The 21,704-nt window shown below is 42.4% G+C and overlaps 3 protein-coding genes across 3 annotated transcripts in view; 1 reads left to right on the plus strand and 2 right to left on the minus strand.

The window, feature by feature from the left end:
* Positions 1 to 21,704, plus strand: part of dipk1c (divergent protein kinase domain 1C) — a 47,594-nt gene that overhangs the window by 18,401 nt on the left and 7,489 nt on the right. The window contains exons 5-8 of the mRNA XM_053342781.1: positions 1,526 to 1,729; positions 1,814 to 1,867; positions 3,162 to 3,361; positions 5,957 to 6,278. Of these exons, the coding sequence (XP_053198756.1) occupies positions 1,526 to 1,729; positions 1,814 to 1,867; positions 3,162 to 3,361; positions 5,957 to 6,278 (780 nt within the window). The remainder of the gene's footprint in view (positions 1 to 1,525; positions 1,730 to 1,813; positions 1,868 to 3,161; positions 3,362 to 5,956; positions 6,279 to 21,704) is intronic.
* On the minus strand, positions 13,468 to 15,162 carry LOC128382136 (tripartite motif-containing protein 16-like). Its single transcript, XM_053342130.1, has one exon. The coding sequence runs from the start codon at positions 15,136 to 15,138 to the stop codon at positions 13,468 to 13,470; it is 1,671 nt and encodes a 556-aa protein (XP_053198105.1). The 5' UTR covers positions 15,139 to 15,162.
* LOC128382135 (tripartite motif-containing protein 16-like) lies at positions 19,781 to 21,481 on the minus strand. Its single transcript, XM_053342129.1, has one exon. It carries the CDS (start codon positions 21,455 to 21,457, stop codon positions 19,781 to 19,783), a length of 1,677 nt encoding a protein of 558 aa, XP_053198104.1. The 5' UTR covers positions 21,458 to 21,481.

Consider the following 21,704-nt stretch of genomic DNA (forward strand, 5'->3'; position numbering starts at 1 on the left):
AAAGGTGGGAGGGAGGGAGGAAGAAAGGAAATAAAGAAAGGAAGGAAGGAAAGAAGGACAGAGGAAAGAAGGAAGGATGGAAGGATAAATGTTATAATGAAGAGACAGAAAGATTAAATATGAAGCAACAGCAGATAATAAGAAGAAGGAAGGAAAGGTGGGAGGGAGGGAGGAAGGAAGGAGGGAAGTAAGGAAGGATGGAAGGATAAATGTTATAATGAAGAGATAGAAAGATTAAATATGAAGCAACAGCAGAGAATAAGAAGAAGGAAGGAAAGGTGGGAGGGAGGGAGGAAGGAAGGAGGGAAGTAAGGAAGGATGGAAGGATAAATGTTATAATGAAGAGATAGAAAGATTAAATATGAAGCAACAGCAGAGAATAAGAAGAAGGAAGGAAAGGTGGGAGGGAGGACAGAGCCTCACTTCCTGAAAGCATCTGAGGTCAAAGATCAATTTCAGTCTGATGATTTTTATCTTTTTTTTAAAAATTGTGAACAAATCAAATCAATCCAAACCAACAATGAACTGATCTACTAACAGTGCTGTAGACCTAAACACTCATAAAAACACTCCAGTGAGTCACACGGCTGCAACCGGAACCAACAAACTCATGTTTATTGACTTAAAGGCTATAACATTTAAATATTTGGTTTTATGTACAGAGCAAAAAAAAAATTCAATTATAACCTGAAAGTTTCTGAAAGTTGATTAAAATGAGAGTAAGTTCATATGATGTGAGATAAATTTGCATGTTTAATCCTCCGGTTGTCCTCGAGTCAAGGAAGGAAGGGAGAGAAGAAGGAAGGAAAAAAAGGAGGAAGGAAGGAAGGAAAGAAAGGAGCGAGGAAGGAAGGAGGAAAGAAGGAAGGATGGAAGGTAGGAGGAAGGAAGGAAAGAAGGACAGAGGAAAGAAGGAAGGGAGGGAGGAAAGAAAGGATAGATGGAAGGATGGAAGGTAGGAGGGAGGGAGGGAGAAAAGGAAAAGAGGAAGAAGGAAAGGAGAGAGGAAGGGAGGAAAGGAAAGAAGGAAGGGAGGGGGGACAGAGGGAGGGAGAAAGGAAAAGAGGAAGGAAGAAAGGGAGGAAGGAAAGAAGAAAGAAGGAAGGGAGGGAGGAAGGAAGGAAGGAAAGAAGGACAGAGGAAAGAAGGAAGGGAGGGAGGAAGGAAGGAAGGAAAGAAGGACAGAGGAAAGAAGGAAGGGAGGGAGGAAAGAGGGAGGGCGGAAGGAAGGACAGAGGAAAGGAAAGAAGGAAGGAGGGAGGAAGGACAGAGGGAAGGAAGTAAGGGAGGAAAGAAGGAATATATATATAAAATAGTCAAAACAGACGGGGTCAGATGTTAAACTTCATAGTATTTCAGTCAGAGGTGTGAATTCAACCAGCTGTTTGTTGTTTCCACTACACACTCATTATTCCTCTCTCTCCTTCTCTCCTTCTCTCCTTCTCTCCTTCTCTCCTTCTCTCCTTCCCCCCTTCCCTCCTTGCCTCCTTCTCTCCTTCCCTCCTTCCCTCCTTCCCTCCTACAGTGTCTGGAGTTCGGCGAGGGCTCGGTGACGGGCGACATGTGTGAGGACCTGTGTGTGCTCGGCCTGGTCGAGTACAAGCGCTGCCTCTACTACGAGAACGGGAAGAAGGTGATCGAGGCTCGCTGGAGAGGAAACCCCATCATCCTCAAATCCAAGCTGGAGAACTTCTCCTCCTACGAGCCGCTGGGGATACTCGACTACCAGGTGGAGCTTCCTGTCTCCTAGTTTATTCCAGTCCCAGCACATTAAACTGATTTACAGGCTTTAATCTCTTCCTCTGTTTAACAGGACACAGCAGAGGAGCTCTCCCCTCTCGATGTGGTCTTCTACGCCACGCTGGAAGTTAGTGACATCACACATTTGCTGCCTCTTAGCAAAAAGAAGTTTATTCAAGTGTACTACTAGTATACTTATTTTATACTAAAACTGAGGCAGTATACTTGAAGTTTACTTTTTTTTTTTTTTTTTTTTAATATTTTTTTGGGCTTTTTCGCCTTTAATGTTCAGGACAGTGTAGAGAGACAGGAAACAGGGGACAGAGAGGGGGGAATGACACGCAGGATAAGACCGCTCGGCTCGGGATTCGAACCGGGGTCACCTGCAACGAGGACTATAGCCTCAACACGTGGGGCGGGTGCTCTACCCGCTGAGCTACGCTCAACCCGAAGTTTACTTTTTATATACTATATTTTATATACTTAAGAATAGTGAAGTATACTTGGCTTATACTGAAAAGTATAAAGAAAAGTCTGAGACTAAGTACATTAATACTAAGACTTATACTTCTCTCCTTCCTTCCTTCCTTCCTGTTTGTCTTCCTTCCTTCCTTCCTTCCTTCCTCCTTCCTTCCTTCCTTCCTTCCTTCCTTCCTTCCTTCCTTCTTGTCTTCTCTTCCTTCCTTCTTGTCTTCTCTTCCCTCTCGTCCTTCCTTCCTTCCATCTTTCCTGTTTGTCTTCATTCCTTCCATCTCTCCTTCCTTCCTTCCTTCCTTCCTTCCTTCCTTCTTGTCTTCTCTTCCCTCTCGTTCTTCCTTCCTTCCATCCCTCCCTCCTTCCTTCTTTCCTTCCTTCCTTCTTTCCTATTTGTCTTCCTTCCTCCCATCTCTCCTTCCTTCCTTCTTGTCTTCTCTTCCCTGTTGTCCTTCCTTCCTTCCATCTTTCTTGTTTGTCTTCCTTCCTTCCATCTCTCCTTCCTTCCTTCCTCCCTTCCTTCCTCCCTTCCTTCTTGTCTTCTCTTCCCTCTCGTCATTCCTTCCTTCCTTCCATCTTTCCTGTTTGTCTTCCTTCCTTCCTTGCTTCCTTCCTTCCATCTTTCCTTCCTTCCTTCCATCTTTTCTGTTTGTCTTCCTTCCTTCCTTCCTTCTTGTCTTCTCTTCCCTCTCGTCCTTCCTTCCTTCCTGTTTGTCTTCCTTCAACTTAAAAATGTTCCAATTTAGTCCCAAGAGGTATTAAATTAGTAAACTTTCTAGTACACTACAAGTACATGGTCCGTAGTATACTTGCTGTACTTATACTTACACTCAAGCATACTTAATAAAATGAACTTCGAGTATACTACTTTTTGCTAAGGGTGCTAATAAAACTCACAATTTCACATCACTGCCTTCTTTTTAAAACGTTTCTGTCTGCCATCTAAGGTACGAAACTCCCTGGGCCTGGCTGAGGATGACGAGGAGGACGAAGGAGGAGGAGGAGGAGGAGGAGGAGGAGGAGGGAATAACAGTTCTCTGGCCAGGCTTTGGGGGAAGAAGCTGAAAAACAGAGACAAGAGTTACTCCAGAGCAGAGCTGGCATCGCTGTGGTCTCTGCTGCAGCAGGAGGAGTACACCTTCCTCAGGTAAGCACTTCCTGTTGGTAAACACTTCCTCAGGTAAGCACTTCCTGTTGGTAAACACTTCCTCAGGTAAGCACTTCCTGTTGGTAAGCACTTCCTCAGGTAAACACTTCCTCAGGTAAGCACTTCCTGTTGGTAAACACTTCCTCAGGTAAGCACTTCCTGTTGGTAAGCACTTCCTCAGGTAAGCACTTCCTCAGGTAAACACTTCCTCAGGTAAGCACTTCCTGTTGGTAGACCTGCAGCTCTGGAAGGTAAAGTTACTCCAGAGAGTTCCTATAAATAACATTTTGAGGTTTAATATTTAAATATAAAGTAGCAGCCATGACTCTCTGACCAGCAGTGGTTGAGCAGAGTTGTGATGAAGGTAACTGTGGAAATGTAATAGATTATAGATTACTCCTCCTTCCCTTCCTTCCTTCCTTCCTTTGTCCTTCCTTCCATCTGTCCTTCTTTCTGTCCTTCCTTCCTTCCTTCCCTACATCTGTCCTTCCTTCCTTCTGTCCTCCCTTCTTTCCTTCCTTCCTTCCTTCCTTCCTTCTTCCTTCCTTCCTCCCTCCCTTCCACCTGTCCTTCCTTCTGTACTTCCTTCCTTCCTTCCTTCCCTCCTTCCATCTGTCCTTCCTTCCTTCCCTCCCTCCATCTGTCCTTCCTTCCTTCCTTCCCTCCATATGTCCTTCCTTCCTTCCTTTGTCCTGTCCTTCCTTCCCTCCATCTGTCCTTCCTTCCTTCCTTCCTTCCTTCCTTCCATCTGTCCTTCCTTCCTTCCCACCATCTGTCCTTCCTTCCTTCCTTTGTCCTGTCCTTCCTTCTGTCCTTCCTTCCTTTGTCCTGTCCTTCCTTCCCTCTGTCCTTCCTTCTATCCTTCCTTCATCCTGTCCTTCCTTCCTTCTGTCCTCCCTTCTTTCCTTCCTTCCTTCCTTCGTCCTGTCCTTCCTTCCTTCTGTCCTTCCTTCGTCCTGTCCTTCCTTCCTTCGTCCTGTCCTTCCTTCCTTCCTTCAATATATGTATTCAGTAACCTGTTAAATCTTAAAGTTGTGACTTCAGATGTAACCTCCTTTGTAATCATCAACATTTCCATCAGCAACTGGAACAGATTACACTTATATTACTACTCATCTCTCTCTGACATCACCAATCTTACTTTTGACCAATAATGGGGCAAAAATGTAAAAGAAATAGAGCAGAAAATGCCTCAGAACCCCTCAAAAAACCAGAACAATGCTTCAATTTTACATTTAAGTCTTATCAAATAACCTCGTTTCATCCTTGAAAATGTGAGAAATGCTGTGGGCAGAGCCGGAGGACGACAAGAAGAGAAAGAGTTAGTTTTCAGTCGGAGCACAGAGACGCTCAGTCGTCCGTCGGGCCAGAAGCCAAAAGCTCCACCGAGTCCGAAAATAAAGCAGGCGAGGCGAAGTGACCTGCTGCTTATCTGGAGGCCAGCAGACTGAGAGCTACAGTGACAAATGGAGTGTAGCATATACAGGAACAAGCTGTGTGTGTGTGTGTGTGTGTGTGTGTGTGTGTGTGTGTGTGTGTGTGTGTGTGTGTGTGAGAGAGAGAGAGAGAGAGAGAGAGAGAGTCGACGGCTGGAGGAAAAGAAACAAAAGAAAAAGGGGAAAAATGCTCAAAAAGAAAGAAAGAGCTCGTCTTACATCTAAAGCAGAGGAGTCAAACTCATTTTCATTCAAGGGCCACATACAGAACAATTTGATCTCATGTGGTAAGGAAGGAAGGAAGGAAGGAAGGAAGACAGATGGAAGGAAGGAAGGAAGGAAGGAAATAAGTAAGGAAAGACAGACAAAACGAAGGAGGGAAGAAAGGTAGGAAGGATAGAAGGAAGAAAGGGAGGAAGAATAGGTGGAAGGAAGGAACGAAGTAAGGAAAAAAGGAAAATAGGAAGGACAGAGAGACGGAAGGAAGGACAGAAGGAAGAAATGGAGGAAGGACAGACAGACGCAAGGAAGGACAGAAGGAAGGACAAAAGGACAGAAGGAAGGAAGTCAAGAAGGAAGAAAGGGAGGAAGAATAGGTGGAAGGAAGGAACTAAGTAAGTAAAAAGGAAAGTAGGAAGGACAGACAGAAGGAAGGACAGAAGGAAGAAAGGGAGGAAAGAAGGAAAGACAAAAGGAAGGAAGGAACTAAGTAAGTAAAAAGGAAAGTAGGAAGGACAGACAGAAGGAAGGAAGGACAGAAGGAAGAAATGGAGGAAGGACAGACAGACGGAAGGAAGGAAAGAAGGAAGGACAGAAGGAAGGAAGGAACTAAGTAAGTAAAAAGGAAAGTAGGAAGGACAGACAGAAGGAAGGAAGGACAGAAGGAAGAAATGGAGGAAGGACAGATAGAAGGAACGAAGGAAAGAAAGAAGGAAGAAAGGGAGGAAGGACAGACAGACGGAAGGAAGGAAAGAAGGAAGGACAGAAGGAAGGAAGGAAAAGAACACAGTAAGCAAACTGGGCCAGATTGCATCCCTAGGCGGCCGGTTCTGGCCCACGGGCCTCATGTTTGACACCCCTGCTCTGAGAGGTCTGTTGGTGCTTTAAGAGGAGAGAAGTTCTTAAAGTCCATCTCCACCTTCCCTCTTGTGTCTTCCAGAGTCCTGCAGGACCTCAGCACCCACGTGGCCAAGGTGCTGGGCTCGTGCGGTCACTTCTACGCGGTGGAGTACCTGTCGGCCGGACACGCCTGGGACCAGAACATCTTCTCTCTGGAGGAGGTGGCAGTGTCGGGTCTGCAGGGTCAGGGTCAGAGCCGAGCCGGAACCGGAGCGAGAGGGAGGTGGACCGCCCGCGAGATGGTGCAACGCATCGCGCTGAGCTTCCTGGACATGGTCTGGCACTTTGACAACGACTTCACACACAAACTGCACCTGTGTGACATCAAACCCGAGAACTTCGCCATCAGGAAGGATCTGACGGTGAGTTTAGAGTCACTTTGTAGGAAGTTAGATCTCAAATGAAGGTAGTACATTTCAGGTGATCTACTAAGAATAACTGTTTAATGAAAACAGGTGCAGACAGCAGTATTTAAATGAGGGTTTGTGTCTTAATGGAGAGTTTGGATCATAGACTGTGTAGAAGAAACAGACGTAACATCCGTGACGTCACCCATTGGTTTGTGGACTGCTGCTCGGAAGCCAATAGTTTCTAATCTAGGCAGCGCCATCTTGAAAATTTCAGGTGCATGCTGGGAAAAATAAAAGCACAGATTCTACTTATATGGGCTTGAGGCAGGGCCGTGGGTGGAGCGGGGAGGTTGCTATGGTTGCGAGGGCTGGATCTGGAGGACATTGGTCATTCAACCTGTCAATCAGGACGTAGCCACGCCCCCTAATGCATACCCTGCTTTATCGTCACATATAAAATCAGGGAGGCCAAAATGTCCCAAATGAACATCATACTGCATTGAAGAAGGCTTTAAACTAGCGATTGAGACCATAAACACATTTTGAAAACGTTTACTGAGGTTAGAAATCAAGTGAGAAGTTGGTGAATTCTCCATTGACTTGTATAGAGACGGTCGCCCCCTGGTGGCCTTTTGATAGAATGCAGCTCTAAGTTACTTCCTGGTTGGCCTCATTTCAGAGGACCAGAACTCCCTGCCTGGGTTTGGACGAGCAGAAAGCTGTAAGCGCAAAATGAAATGTGATCAGGTTCTAGTGGAAGAGGTCAACTAATATATTGAGTTATAACAAAAACTAATATTACCAGAAAAATTACATTAATTACGGTAGACTACCTTTAGTAAATCAGGCCCTTCATGTTTTCTGAGGATATAATGAACTTATAGGTCGGGAGTTGGGAGAAGAAAAAGATATAAAAGGCTAGGGATGTTTTTTTTTTTTTAAGGAAAGCTATTAAAGAGATCAGAGAGTGAGATTTTTCTTTAACAGTTGTTTTTTCAGCCTGAAGCAGAAGATGTGACCCTGCTGCTTTTGGAGGAGAAGGTCATTATATCATCTGCTGCAGGCTTTACAGTTCAGGCTTAAAAAGAAAAGTCCTTTATCTAGTTTGAAAAGGACTTAGAACTTAATTAAATATCTGAATGTTGGCACCAAAACCTTCTTTTACTACTTTGCTGTTCACTTCCTGTCTTCAAACGACAGTCATTCTTTAAACTATGATCACAATCCTAAAAAACTGACCCAGCCTCACACAGCAGACGTCTTATAAACCACAGAGATGACCTAAATAAAGAGTATTTTCATGTTTAACCCTTTACATCCTGTTCATATTCTCTCCTCACAGTTTGTTCTCCTCATAAAAAGTGTTTATAGCGCAGATGTGTTTAGGAAGCATCAATAATCAATAATCTGACTGATCAATAAATATGATTAAAGCTTGATTCATGTCTCAGAGAGCAGAGAGAGTGTATTTTTTAGCTTTTACACCACTAAACATCTCCTATCACACAATATCATGTCCTATTTTACCTCAGACATGAAAATATAACATAGACATAATGATGGAAATGTTATTTTCTATGTAAAGGTAGCTTTGTGGAAGTGTGGGGTTTATTGTAGAACCATTAGAGCCATCAGTCTTCACTGCTACATCATAAAAAGTAATCCTCATAACTACTATCTTATTAAAACTATTAACTATTCATTTCACTAAAACACATAGCACATAGCAACACATAGATACAGAGATAATCTGACCCAATATTTTCATTTTTGTGGATTTTGGGTGATTTTAGGTCATCAAATTTCAGAATAAAAGCACATTTAGGATGTTTTTACAGCTCTGGACATTATGTAAGGATTGAAATATTTTAATTTTTGTGCATTTTGGGCCACTTTAGATCACTTTAAGTCATTAAATTCCAATGTAAAAGAACATTTAGGGTCATTTTACAGCTGTCAAAGGTAAAAAGTGGGTTAAATTAGACTCCAAATCACATGTAAGGGTTAAAATATTCAACATTTTGTGCAAATTTTGTGCAAAACTATTAACTATTCATTTCACTAAAACACATGGCAATAGATATGGAGATAATTTGACCCAGAAGTCAGTATAACATTTTAAAATATTTTCGTTTTCTGGATTTTTTGGTCACTTTAGGTCATCAAATTTCAGAATAAAAGCACATTTAGGGTGTTTTTACAGCTCTGGATATTATGTAAGGGTTAAATTATTTTCATTTTTGTGCATTTTAGGCCACTTTAGATCACTTTAGGTCATTAAATTCCAATGTAAAAGAACATTTGAGGTGATTTAACAGCAGTCAAGTATAGAAATGGGTTAAGTTTGACCCCAAATCGTATGTAAGGTTAAATTTTGTGTAAATCTTATTAAAACTATTAACTATTCATTTCACTAAATCACATGGACATAGATACGGAGATAATCTGACCCAGAGCAGCCTAAATGGACAAACATTTGTAGCATCTATACAAGAGTAGAACATTTTAACATATTTTCATTTTTGTGCATTTTGGCCCACTTTAGGAAAAGTCATCAGATTTCAAAATAAAAGACATATGGGTTGTTTTTACAAGCTGTTAAATGTCTAAATGGCCCAAACAGATCAGCATGTAAGGAGTTAAAAACAGATTCTTGCTCATATCAAAATAAAATGCATGTAAAGTCTCTGAGCTGCAGCCAGAGACTCTTATCTCAAATCACACAGAAATCAGACTGATGCTTTCATCCTCTATTTCCCATCTGAAATGTTAACATTAAAAGATAACAGTTTGTTACTTTAGCTCTAAAAATAAGCCCACACAGTCTAACAAAGATAAATTCATGCTCTTCCTTCAGTGTAAAAATAAAGCGGAGTTTTAATGCGTCGGGAGTGTTTGGACTCTGCAGTGCTGAGAAAATAAAGCAAAAGTCTGCAGTTGTTATTCCAGCGTTATCAGATGGTTTATGCAGCAGACTCACTGGTCATTAATCCAGCGCTACGTCAGGTCTCTGCTGGACACACGCCAACAATCACAACCGAATCTAAACTATTTTATCTTCCACACTTCAGCCTGATGATTACTGGAAGAAAAGTAGTAGCAACAAAAACAACATCCAAGAAAAGAAGAAGTGGAAAAGAAGATTTGTGGCTCCAACACATGTAAACCGAAGCTGGAGCAGATTTAACAAGTCACTGTTTGTAAGGCCAGTGTTTTAAAAGGCTGCACAGGAAGAAAGACATCCTATAATACAAGTACTGCAGTATTATAGTGATGTAGTATGCAGTATTACAGTAAAAGTACTGCAGTATTATGAGTGATGTAGTATGCAGTATTACAGTAAAAGTACTGCAGTATTATGAGTGATGTAGTATGCAGTATTACAGTAAAAGTACTGCAGTATTATGAGTGATGTAGTATGCAGTATTACAGTAAAAGTAGGCAAGGCAGTTTTATTTATATAACGCATTTCATACACAATGGCAACTCAATGTGCTTTACATAAACCAGAAACATTAAAACATACAATAACCCCACCCCCCATAATAAAGACAAAGTACAGATAAATAGAAAGATATAAATAAAATAATAATAATAATTAGCTTTAAAATCATTAAAAGGACATAGAGTGCAAATGAGAGATTAAAATGTAAAGTGCTTTAAAAGAGCTCAATCATAAGCTCAGGAGAAGAGAAATGTTTTTAACCTGGATTTAAAAATGATTTCAGTTCTGCTGGTAGTTTGTTCCAGTTGTGTAAAAGCTGCTTCATCATGTTTAGTTTGAACTCTGGGCTCAACTATCTGACCTGAGTCAGTAGATCTCAGAGCTCTGGGCTCAACTATCTGACCTGAGTCAGTAGATCTCAGAGCTCTGGGCTCAACTATCTGACCTGAGTCAGTAGATCTCAGAGCTCTGGGCTCAACTATCTGACCTGAGTCAGTAGATCTCAGAGCTCTACTGGGTTTATATTCTACTAACATGTCATTCATGTATTCTGGACCGAAACCATTCAGTGTTTTGTAGACCAGTAGCAAGTACTGCAGTATTACAGTAAAAGTTTATGAATTTACAAAGTGATGAGAACAAAATATCTGTGATGAAGGAAGTTCTGCCGTTTTCTCTGTTTAAGAAACAACAGACACAAATACATCAATACAAACATGAAACTACCATTTAGAACAAAGAGAAGTTCACATGTTCATCTGAAGAAATGTCAGTGAAGGTTAAAAACATGGTGATGAGCAGTGAGAGCCTCTATGGATAAAAACACACAGGAAAAAGTCACATTTAAAGAAAAACTGAATATATCAACGACACATACGTAAAGTAAAATAAAGTGTTGAATATCCCTATTAGCATGTCAGCTGATCTCTGAGCAGCTCAGAAACATGGAGACAAAAACATGAAGAATTACAACATCTGACACATGAAGTCTGAAATTACTTCTGTCTATTTCACTTTACACAACTCAGCTGAGGCTCTTATACCAACGTAAGGAATAAGCCCAAGTCCAGCATAGAGCGGCTGAGTGAATGTGGTCTGGACTCTGTGGTGCAGAGTCATGGTTTCAGAGACGCTGTAGAAGGACAGAATACCTGCTCTGTGATCCAGGTACACTCCGACTCTGGAGGAAACAGGACCTGAGACATGACTAAAGATGGTGTTGAAGTAAAATCCATATTTAGAGTCTAAAGACCAAGATTTGTCATTATGCCCAAATAGAGATTCATCTCCTGCTCTGCTGATATTCTTGTATGCGACTGCTACAGAAACTCCTAATCCTCCCCACTCCACCTCCCAGTAACAACGTCCAGTCAGACTCTATCTACTCAGGACCTGAAGCTCATCAGTGAATCTGTCTGGATGAAGAGAATAAGACTGTTGTTGTTCTACATATTCCACTTTTCTGTTCCCCTCAGATAATAACAGATATGTGTGTACTGTGTTTGGATCCAGAGTGATTTCACGTGAATATTTTAAGAAATCAGCTCTGGTCTTGGGCTCTGGTTCTGCTTCTGGTTCTGACAGTGAAACGTCCACTTCAGTCTCTGTCGCTGAGATGTTTGTCCATTCCTCCTTCAGGATGTCCTGTAGTTTATCTCTGAGCTGTGACACAGCTGCTGTCACATCCTCAAAGTATCTGATAGGACGGATATTGATGCTGGATGAGTCTGTAGGTTCACTGAGTTGTGACACTGAGGGGTAGTTGTGTAGAAACTGGTTGTGATCCTCTGTGTGTGAGAGCTGCTTCAGTTCAGCGTCTTTCCTCTTCAGCGCAGTGATCTCCTGCTGCAGCTTCTCCTGAAGCTCTTTGACTCCACTCACTGCAGTTTCCTGCTGGGATCTGATCTGCTTCTTCATATCAGAGCTTCTTTTCTGGAGGAGACGGATCAGCTGAGTGAAGGTCTTCTCACTGTCCTCCACTGCTTTATCAGCAGAGCGACTGACGGCCTCCACCTCCTGTTGAAGTAGCTTCACATCTTTCTCTCTGTCCTGGATTCTCTGCTGGATGTTTAGTCGACTCACCTCGAGCTCTCTCTGCCTCTCAGTCCTTTCTGCTGCAGCTGGGACTGTGTCGTGGTCTTTATGATCCTCCATAGTGCACAGATAACAGATACTCTTCTTATCTGTACAGCAGAATATCTCCATCATCCTACCATGAAGAGAGCAGATGTTCTCCTGGAGCTTCTCTGAGGGCTCCACCAGCTTGTGTTTTTTAAATTTGGTTGATTCAAAGTGAGGCTGGAGGTGATTCTCACAGTAAGAGACCAGACACTGCAGACAGGACTTGAAGGCTTTCAGCTTCCTCCCAGTGCAGACATCACAGGCCACATCTTCAGGTCCAGCATAGCAGTGATCAGCAGGAGCAGCTTGGAGTCCAGTCTTCTTCAGCTGCTCCACTAAAGCTGCTAACATGGTGTTTTTCTTCAGGACAGGCCTCGGTGTGAAGGCCTCTCTGCACTGAGGGCAGCTGTAGATCCTCCTCTGACCCTCTCCATCCCAGAATCCTTTAATACAGCTCATACAGTAGTTGTGTCCACAGGTAGTAGTCACCGGATCCTTCAGTAGATCCAGACAGATCACACAAGAGAAGGATTCTCGGTCCAGCTGATCTCTCTGCGCCATTTCAGCTCTCAGAGGCAACGACTGACTGAGCTTCACTTCCTGATAAATGAAACAGTTTTGCACAGATCTGAACACGTGATCCTGCTGAATGTAGCCTGACAGCTCTGTGCTGAGTCACATGTTGGTTACTCCCATCTACAAACTGAAGAAAGATAACAAAGAAATATGATCCCAAAATGAAGTACATAGTGAGTGATGTAGTATGCAGTATTACAATAAAAGTACTGCAGTATTATGAGTGATGTAGTATGCAGTATTACAGTAAAAGTACTGCAGTATTATAGTGATGTAGTATGCAGTATTACAGTAAAAGTACTGCAGTATTATGAGTGATGTAGTATGCAGTATTACAGTAAAAGTACTGCAGTATTACGAGTGATGTAGTATGCAGTATTACAGTAAAAGTACTGCAGTATTATAGTGATGTAGTATGCAGTATTACAGTAAAAGTACACAAACTTTGAATGAGAAGAAAACACTTTGATCACTGTTGATAAAATCATCTTTATTGATTATTGAAGCTTCAGATTGTTGACACATCCAATCAGTAAAGTGTGATCAATGATTTCATGTTCAGATTGACTTCATCCACACAGTCAGTTAGTGTAACCCAGAATGTCAGCTATGTACAAGAACATCATTAATGATTATTATCATGATCATTACAGTTTGATTGAACATTTCTTTATGAGTTTACAAAGTGATGAGAACAAAATATCTGTGATGAAGAAAGTTCTGCTGTTTTCTCTGTTTAAGAAACAACAGACACAAATACATCAATACAAACATGAAACTAACATTTAGAACAAAGAGAAGTTCACATTTTCATCTGAAGAAATGTCAGTGATGGTTAAAAACATGGTGATGAGCAGTGAGAGCCTCTATGGATAAAAACACACAGGAAAAAGTCACATTTAAAGAAAAACTGAATATATCAACGACACATACGTAAAGTAAACAAAGTGTTGAATATCACTATTAGCCTGTCAGCTGATCTCTGAGCAGCTCAGAAACATGGAGACAAAAACATGAAGAATTACAACATCTGACAATGAAGTCTGAAATTACTTCTGTCTATTTCACTTTACACAACTCAGCTGAGGCTCCAAAACCAACCCAAAGTCCAGCATAGAGAGGCTGAGTGAATGTGGTCTGGACTCTGTGGAGGAGAGTCATGGTTTCAGAGACGCTGTAGAAGGACAGAATACTTGCTCTGTGATCCAGGTACACTCCGACTCTGGAGGAACCAGGACCTGAGACGAGAGTTTTAATGTTGTTGAACCAAAATATATAACCGATAGTGGAACAATATAAAGACCAAGATTTGTCATTACGTCCAAATTCAGATTCACTTCCGGCTCTGCTGATATTCTTGTATGCGACTGCTACATAAACTCCTCCTCTCAACTCCACCTCCCAGTAACAACGTCCAGTCAGACTCTCTCTACTCAGGACCTGAAGCTCATCAGTGAATCTGTCTGGATGAAGAGAATAAGACTGTTGTTGTTCTACATATTCCACTTTTCTGTTCCCCTCAGATAATAACAGATATGTGTTTACTGTGTTTGGATCCAGAGTGATTTCACGTGAATATTTTAAGAACTCAGCTCTGGTCTTGGGTTCTGCTTCTGGTTCTGGTTCTGACAGTAAAACGTCCACTTCAGTCTCTAACAGTGGGATGTCTGTCCATTTGTCCCTCAGGATGTCCTGTAGTAGATCTCTGAGCTCTGACACAGCTGCTGTCACATCCTCAAAGTATCTCAGAGGACGGATATTGATGCTGGATGAGTCTGTAGGTTCACTGAGTTGTGACACTGAGGGGTAGTTGTGTAGAAACTGGTTGTGATCCTCTGTGTGTGAGAGCTGCTTCAGTTCAGCGTCTTTCCTCTTCAGCTCAGTGATCTCCTGCTGCAGCTTCTCCTGAAGCTCTTTGACTCCACTCACTTCAGTTTGCTGCTGGGATCTGATCTGCTGCTTCACATCAGAGCTTCTTTTCTGGAGGAGACGGATCAGCTGAGTGAAGATCTTCTCACTGTCCTCCACTGCTTTATCAGCAGAGCGACTGACGGCCTCCACCTCCTGTTGAAGCAGCGTCACATCTTTCTCTCTGTCCTGGATTCTCTGCTGGATGTTTAGTCGACTCACCTCGAGCTCTCTCTGCCTCTGAGTCCTTTCTGCTGCAGCTGGGACTGTGTCGTGGCCTTTATGATCCTCCATAGTGCACAGATAACAGATACACTTCTTATCTGTACGGCAGAATATCTTCATCACCTCATCATGACGAGAGCAGATGTTCTCCTGGAGCTTCTCCGAGGGCTCCACCAGCTTGTGTTTCTTTAATGGAGCTGCATCATAATGAGGCTGAAGATGTTTCTTACAGTAAGACGCAGGACAAGTCAGACAGGACTTGAAGGCTTTCAGCTTCCTACCAGTGCAGACATCACAGGCCACATCTTCAGGTCCAGCATAGCAGTGATCAGCAGGAGCAGCTTGGAGTCCAGTCTTCTTCAGCTGCTCCACTAAAGCTGCTAACATGGTGTTTTTCTTCAGGACAGGCCTCGGTGTGAAGGCCTCTCTGCACTGAGGGCAGCTGTAGATCTTCATCTGATCCTCTCCATCCCAGAATCCTTTAATACAGCTCATACAGTAGCTGTGTCCACAGGGAAGACCCACCGGATCCTTCAGTAAATCCAGACAGATCACACAAGAGAATGATTCTCGGTCCAGCTGATCGTTCTGCGCCATTTCAGCTCTGAGAGGCAACGACTGACTGAGTTTCACTTCCTGATAAATGAAACAGGTTTGCACAGATCTGAACACGTGATCCTGCAGAAATGCAGCCTGACAGCTCTGTGCTGAGTCACATGTTGGTTACATTCATCTACAAACTGAAGGAAGAGAACAAAGAACTGTAATACCAACATGAAGTACATAGTGAGTGATGTAGTATGCAGTATTACAGTAAAAGTACTGCAGTATTATGAGTGATGTAGTATGCAGTATTACAGTAAAAGTACTGCAGTATTATAGTGATGTAGTATGCAGTATTACAGTAAAAGTACTGCAGTATTATAGTGATGTAGTGCGCAGTATTACAGTAAAAGTACTGCAGTATTATAGTGATGTAGTATGCAGTATTACAGTAAAAGTACTGCAGTATTATAGTGATGTAGTATGCAGTATTACAGTAAAAGTACTGCAGTATTATAGTGATGTAGTATACAGTATTACAGTAAAAGTACACAAACGTTGAATGAGAAGAAAACACTTTGATCACTGATGATAAAATCGTGTTTATTGATTATTGAAGCTTCAGATTGTCGACACATCCAATCAGTAAAGTGTGATCAATGATTTCATGTTCAGATTGACTTCATCCACACAGTCAGTTAGTGTAACCCAGAATGTCAGCTATGTACAAGAACATCATTAATGATTATTATCATGATCATTACAGTTTGATTGAACATTTCTTTATGAATTTACAAAGTGATGAGAACAAAATATCTGTGATGAAGGAAGTTCTGCTGTTTTCTCTGTTTAAGAAACAACAGACACAAATACATCAATACAAACATGAAACTAACATTTAGAACAAAGAGAAGTTCACATTTTCATCTGAAGAAATGTCAGTGAAGGTTAAAAACATGGTGATGAGCAGTGAGAGCCTCCATGGATAAAAACACACAGGAAAAAGTCACATTTAAAGAAAAACTGAATATATCAACGATACATACATAAAGTCAAATAAAGTGTTAAGGAAAAATATACATACAAAAATACACATATTCTTTACACTAGCGGTTTAGGGTTATGAAGTTGTGTTGGGGACACAGGTGAATGGTTTATGAAGTTTACCCAGCCTCCCCCCCAACCCCCCCCCCCCCCCCCCACCCCCCGTGTATGTTTTTGTTTACCCTTACCTTAACTCAGTGCTGAGTGAGGTCATGTATGAACTACAGGTGTTAACATCATTGTGTACTGTGAGGTGTATATAAACCGTCTGCAGTCAGGATGCAGCACACATTCTGTCAGAAACCTTCTATGTTGCTGATCGATGTGACTACCTTGGTGAATAAACCAGGAAGACAGTTATCTTGTTCCAACAACACATGTCAGCTGATCTCTGAGCAGCTCAGAAACATGGAGACAAAAACATGAAGAACATCTGACACATGAAGTCTGAAATGACTTCTGTCTATTTCACTTTACACAACTCAGCTGTGGATAAAGAATTAACCCAAAGTCCAGCATAGAGAGGCTGAGTGAATGTGGTCTGGACTCTGTGGAGGAGAGTCATGGTTTCAGAGACGCTGTAGAAGGACAGAATACCTGCTCTGTGATCCAGGTACACTCCGACTCTGGGGGAAACAGGACCTGAGACGGGAGTTTTACTGTTGTTGAACCAAAATACATAACCGATAGTGGAACAATATAAAGACCAAGATTTGTCATTATTTCCAAATTGAGATTCTTCTCCTGCTCTGCTGATATTCTTGTATGCGACTGCTACATAAACTCCTACCCCTCCTCTCAACTCCACCTCCCAGTAACAACGTCCAGTCAGACTCTCTCTACTCAGGACCTGAAGATGATCAGTGAATCTGTCTGTGAGATTAGAATAAGACTGTGGTTGTCTCATATATTCTACTTTTCTGTTCCCCTCAGATAACAACAGATATGTGTGTGCTGTGTTTGGATCCAGAGTGATTTCACGTGAATATCTTAATAACTCAGCTCTGGTCTTGGGTTCTGGTTCTGGTTCTGACAGTAAAACCACTTCAGTCTCTGCCAGTGAGATGTTTGTCCATTCGTCCCTCAGGATGTCCTGTAGTTTATCTCTGAGCTCTGACACAGCTGCTGTCACATCCTCAAAGTATCTGAGAGGACGGATATTGATGCTGGATGAGTCTGTAGGTTCACTGAGTTGTGACACTGAGGGGTAGTTGTGTAGAAACTGGTTGTGATCCTCTGTGTGTGAGAGCTGCTTCAGTTCAGCGTCTTTCCTCTTCAGCTCAGTGATCTCCTGCTGCAGCTTCTCCTGAAGCTCTTTGACTCCACTCACTTCAGTTTCCTGCTGGGATCTGATCTGCTGCTTCACATCAGAGCTTCTTTTCTGGAGGAGACGGATCAGCTGAGTGAAGATCTTCTCACTGTCCTCCACTGCTTTATCAGCAGAGCGACTGACGGCCTCCACCTCCTGTTGAAGCAGCTTCACATCTTTCTCTCTGTCCTGGATTCTCTGCTGGATGTTTAGTCGACTCACCTGGAGCTCTCTCTGCCTCTCAGTCCTTTCTGCTGCAGCTGGGACTGTGTCGTGGCCTTTATGTTCATCCATAGTGCACAGATAACAGATACACTTCTTATCTGTACGGCAGAATATCTCCATCACCTTATCATGACGAGAGCAGATGTTCTCCTGGAGCTTCTCCGAGGGCTCTACCAGCTTGTGTTTCTTAAATTGACCAACAGTGTAATGAGGCTGGAGGTGATTCTCACAGTAAGAGACCAGACACTGCAGACAGGACTTGAAGGCTTTCAGCTTCCTCCCAGTGCAGACATCACAGGCCACATCTTCAGGTCCAGCATAGCAGTGATCAGCAGGAGCAGCTTGGAGTTCAGTCTTCTTCAGCTGCTCCACTAAATCTGCTAACATGGTGTTTTTCTTCAGGACAGGCCTCGGTGTGAAGGCCTCTCTGCACTGAGGGCAGCTGTAGATCCTCCTCTGTTCTTCTCCATCCCAGAATCCTTTAATACAGCTCATACAGTAGTTGTGTCCACAGGTAGTAGTCACCGGATCCTTCAGTAGATCCAGACAGATCGAACAAGAGAAGGATTCTCGGTCCAGCTGATCGTTCTGCGCCATTTCAGCTCTCAGAGGCAACGACTGACTGAGTTTCACTTCCTGATAAGTTTAATTAGTTTGAACTTTGATCTGATCATGTGATTCAGTCATAAATGCAGCTCCATGCTGCGTCAAGTGTTGGTTACACCCATCTACAAACAATATGATCCCATTATGAAATTCATTAAATATTGTGTGTGTGTTTGTGTGTGTGTGTGTGTATTATGAGTGATGTAGTATGCAGTATTACAGTAAAAGTACTGCAGTATTATGAGTGATGTAGTATGCAGTATTACAGTAAAAGTACTGCAGTATTATGAGTGATGTAGTATGCAGTATTACAGTAAAAGTACTGCAGTATTATGAGTGATGTAGTATGCAGTATTACAGTAAAAGTACTGCAGTATTATGAGTGATGTAGTATGCAGTATTACAGTAAAAGTACTGCAGTATTATAGTGATGTAGTATGCAGTATTACAGTAAAAGTACTGCAGTATTATAGTGATGTAGTATGCAGTATTACAGTAAAAGTACTGCAGTATGATGAGTGATGTAGTATGCAGTATTACAGTAAAAATACACAAGCTTTGAATGAGAAGAAAACACTTTGATCACTGTTGATAAAAATCATCTTTATTGATTATTGAAGCTTCAGATTGTCGACACATCCAATCAGTAAAGTGTGATCAATGATTTCATGTTCAGATTGACTTCATCCACACAGTCAGTTAGTGTAACCCAGAATGTCAGCTATGTACAAGAACATCATTAATGATTATTATCATGATCATTACAGTTTGATTAAACATTTCTTTATGAATTTACAAAGTGATGAGAACAAAATATCTGTGATGAAGGAAGTTCTGCTGTTTTCTCTGTTTAAGAAACAACAGACACAAATACATCAATACAAACATGAAACTAACATTTAGAACAAAGAGAAGTTCACATTTTCATCTGAAGAAATGTCAGTGAAGGTTAAAAACATGGTGATGAGCAGCGAGAGCCTCCATGGATAAAAACACACAGGAAAAAGTCACATTTAAAGAAAAACTGAATATATCAACGATACATACATAAAGTAATATAAAGTGTTTAGGAAAAATATACATACAAAAATACACATATTCTTTACACTAGCGGTTTAGGGTTATAAAGTTGTGTTGGGGACACAGACAAATGGTTTATGATGTTTACCCAGCCCCCTCCCAACCCCCCCCCCCCCCCCCCCCCCCCGTGTATGTTTGTGCTTACCCTTACCTTAACTCAGTGCTGAGTGAGGTCATGTATGAACTACAGGTGTTAACATCATTGTGTACTGTGAGGTGTATATAAACCGTCTGCAGTCAGGATGCAGTTCACATTCTGTCAGAAACCGTCTGTGTTGCTGATAGATGTGACTACCTTGGTAAATAAACCAGGAAGACAGTTATCTTGTTCCATCAACACGTGTCGGCTGATCTCTGAGCAGCTCAAAAATATGGAGACAAAAACATGAAGAATTACAACATCTGACACATGAAGTCTGAAATGACTTCTGTCTATTTCACTTTACACAACTCAGCTGAGGCTTCAATACCAATGAAAGCAATAAGCCCAAGTCCAGCATAGAGAGGCTGAGTGAATGTGGTCTGGACTCTGTGGAGGAGAGTCATGGTTTCAGAGACGCTGTAGAAGGACAGAATACCTGCTCTGTGATCCAGGTACACTCCGACTCTGGAGGAAACAGTACCTGAGACGGAAGTATAGATGTTGTTGAAGTAAAATCCATTACCGTTAGTGGAACAAGTTAAAGACCAAGATTTGTCATTACATCCAAATCCAGATTCACTTCCTGCTCTGCTGATATTTTTGTATGCGACTGCTACATCAACTCCAAACGCTCCGCTCCACTCCACCTCCCAGTAACAACGTCCAGTCAGACTCTCTCTGCTCAGGACCTGAGGATGATCAGTGAATCTGTCTGGGTGACTAGAATAAGACTGTTGTTGTCTCGTCCCTTCTACTTTTCTGTTCCCCTCAGATAATAACAGCTCTGTGTTTACTGTGTTTGGATCCAGAGTGATTTCACGTGAATATTTTAAGAACTCAGCTCTGGTCTTGGGTTCTGGTTCTGATAGTAAAACGTCCACTTCAGTCTCTGTCAGTGAGGTGTTTGTACATTTGTCCCTCAGGATGTCCTGTAGTTTATCTCTGAGCTCTGACACAGCTGCTGTCACATCCTCAAAGTATCTGAGAGGACGGATATTGATGCTGGATGAGTCTGTAGGTTCACTGAGTTGTGACACTGAGGGGTAGTTGTGTAGAAACTGGTTGTGATCCTCTGTGTGTGAGAGCTGCTTCAGTTCAGCGTCTTTCCTCTTCAGCTCAGTGATCTCCTGCTGCAGCTTCTCCTGAAGCTCTTTGACTCCACTCACTTCAGTTTCCTGCTGGGATCTGATTTGCTGCTTCACATCAGAGCTTCTTTTCTGGAGGAGACGGATCAGCTGAGTGAAGATCTTCTCACTGTCCTCCACTGCTTTATCAGCAGAGCGACTGACGGCCTCCACCTCCTGTTGAAGCAGCTTCACATCTTTCTCTCTGTCCTGGATTCTCTGCTGGATGTTTAGTCGACTCACCTCGAGCTCTCTCTGCCTCTCAGTCCTTTCTGCTGTAGCCGGGACTGTGTCGTGGCCTTTATGATCCTCCATAGTGCACAGATAACAGATACACTTCTTATCTGTACGGCAGAATATCTTCATCACCTCATCATGACGAGAGCAGATGTTCTCCTGGAGCTTCTCCGAGGGCTCCACCAGCTTGTGTTTCTTTAATGGAGTTGCATCATAATGAGGCTGAAGATGTTTCTTACAGTAAGACGCAGGACAAGTCAGACAGGACTTGAAGGCTTTCAGCTTCCTCCCAGTGCAGACATCACAGGCCACATCTTCAGGTCCAGCATAGCAGTGATCAGCAGGAGCAGCTTGGAGTCCAGTCTTCTTCAGCTGCTCCACTAAAGCTGCTAACATGGTGTTTTTCTTCAGGACAGGCCTCGGTGTGAAGGCCTCTCTGCACTGAGGGCAGCTGTAGATCTTCCTCTGATCCTCTCCATCCCAGAATCCTTTAATACAGCTCATACAGTAGCTGTGTCCACAGGTAGTAGTCACCGGATCCTTCAGTAGATCCAGACAGATCACACAAGAGAAGGATTCTCGGTCCAGCTGATCTTTCTGCGCCATTTCAGCTCTGAGAGGCAACGACTGTCTGAGTTTCATTTTCTGATAAATGAAACAGGTTTGCACAGATCTGATCACGTGATCCTGCTGAATGCAGCCTGACAGCTCTGTGCTGAGTCACATGTTGGTTACACCCATCTACAAACAGTATGATCCCAATTTGCAATACATTAAATATTGTGTGTGTGTGTATTATAGTGATGTAGTATGCAGGATTACAGTAAAAGTACTGCAGTATTATAATGATGTA

The sequence above is a fragment of the Scomber japonicus genome, chromosome 21, assembly GCF_027409825.1.
Source record: "Scomber japonicus isolate fScoJap1 chromosome 21, fScoJap1.pri, whole genome shotgun sequence".
In the NCBI taxonomy this organism is placed as follows: domain Eukaryota; kingdom Metazoa; phylum Chordata; class Actinopteri; order Scombriformes; family Scombridae; genus Scomber; species Scomber japonicus.

Bases quoted from the DNA above. Each gene is read 5' to 3' on its own strand.
- LOC128382136 (XM_053342130.1), bottom strand. From the start codon at position 15,138: ATGGCGCAGAACGATCAGCTGGACCGAGAATCATTCTCTTGTGTGATC.
- LOC128382135 (XM_053342129.1), bottom strand. From the start codon at position 21,457: ATGGCGCAGAAAGATCAGCTGGACCGAGAATCCTTCTCTTGTGTGATC.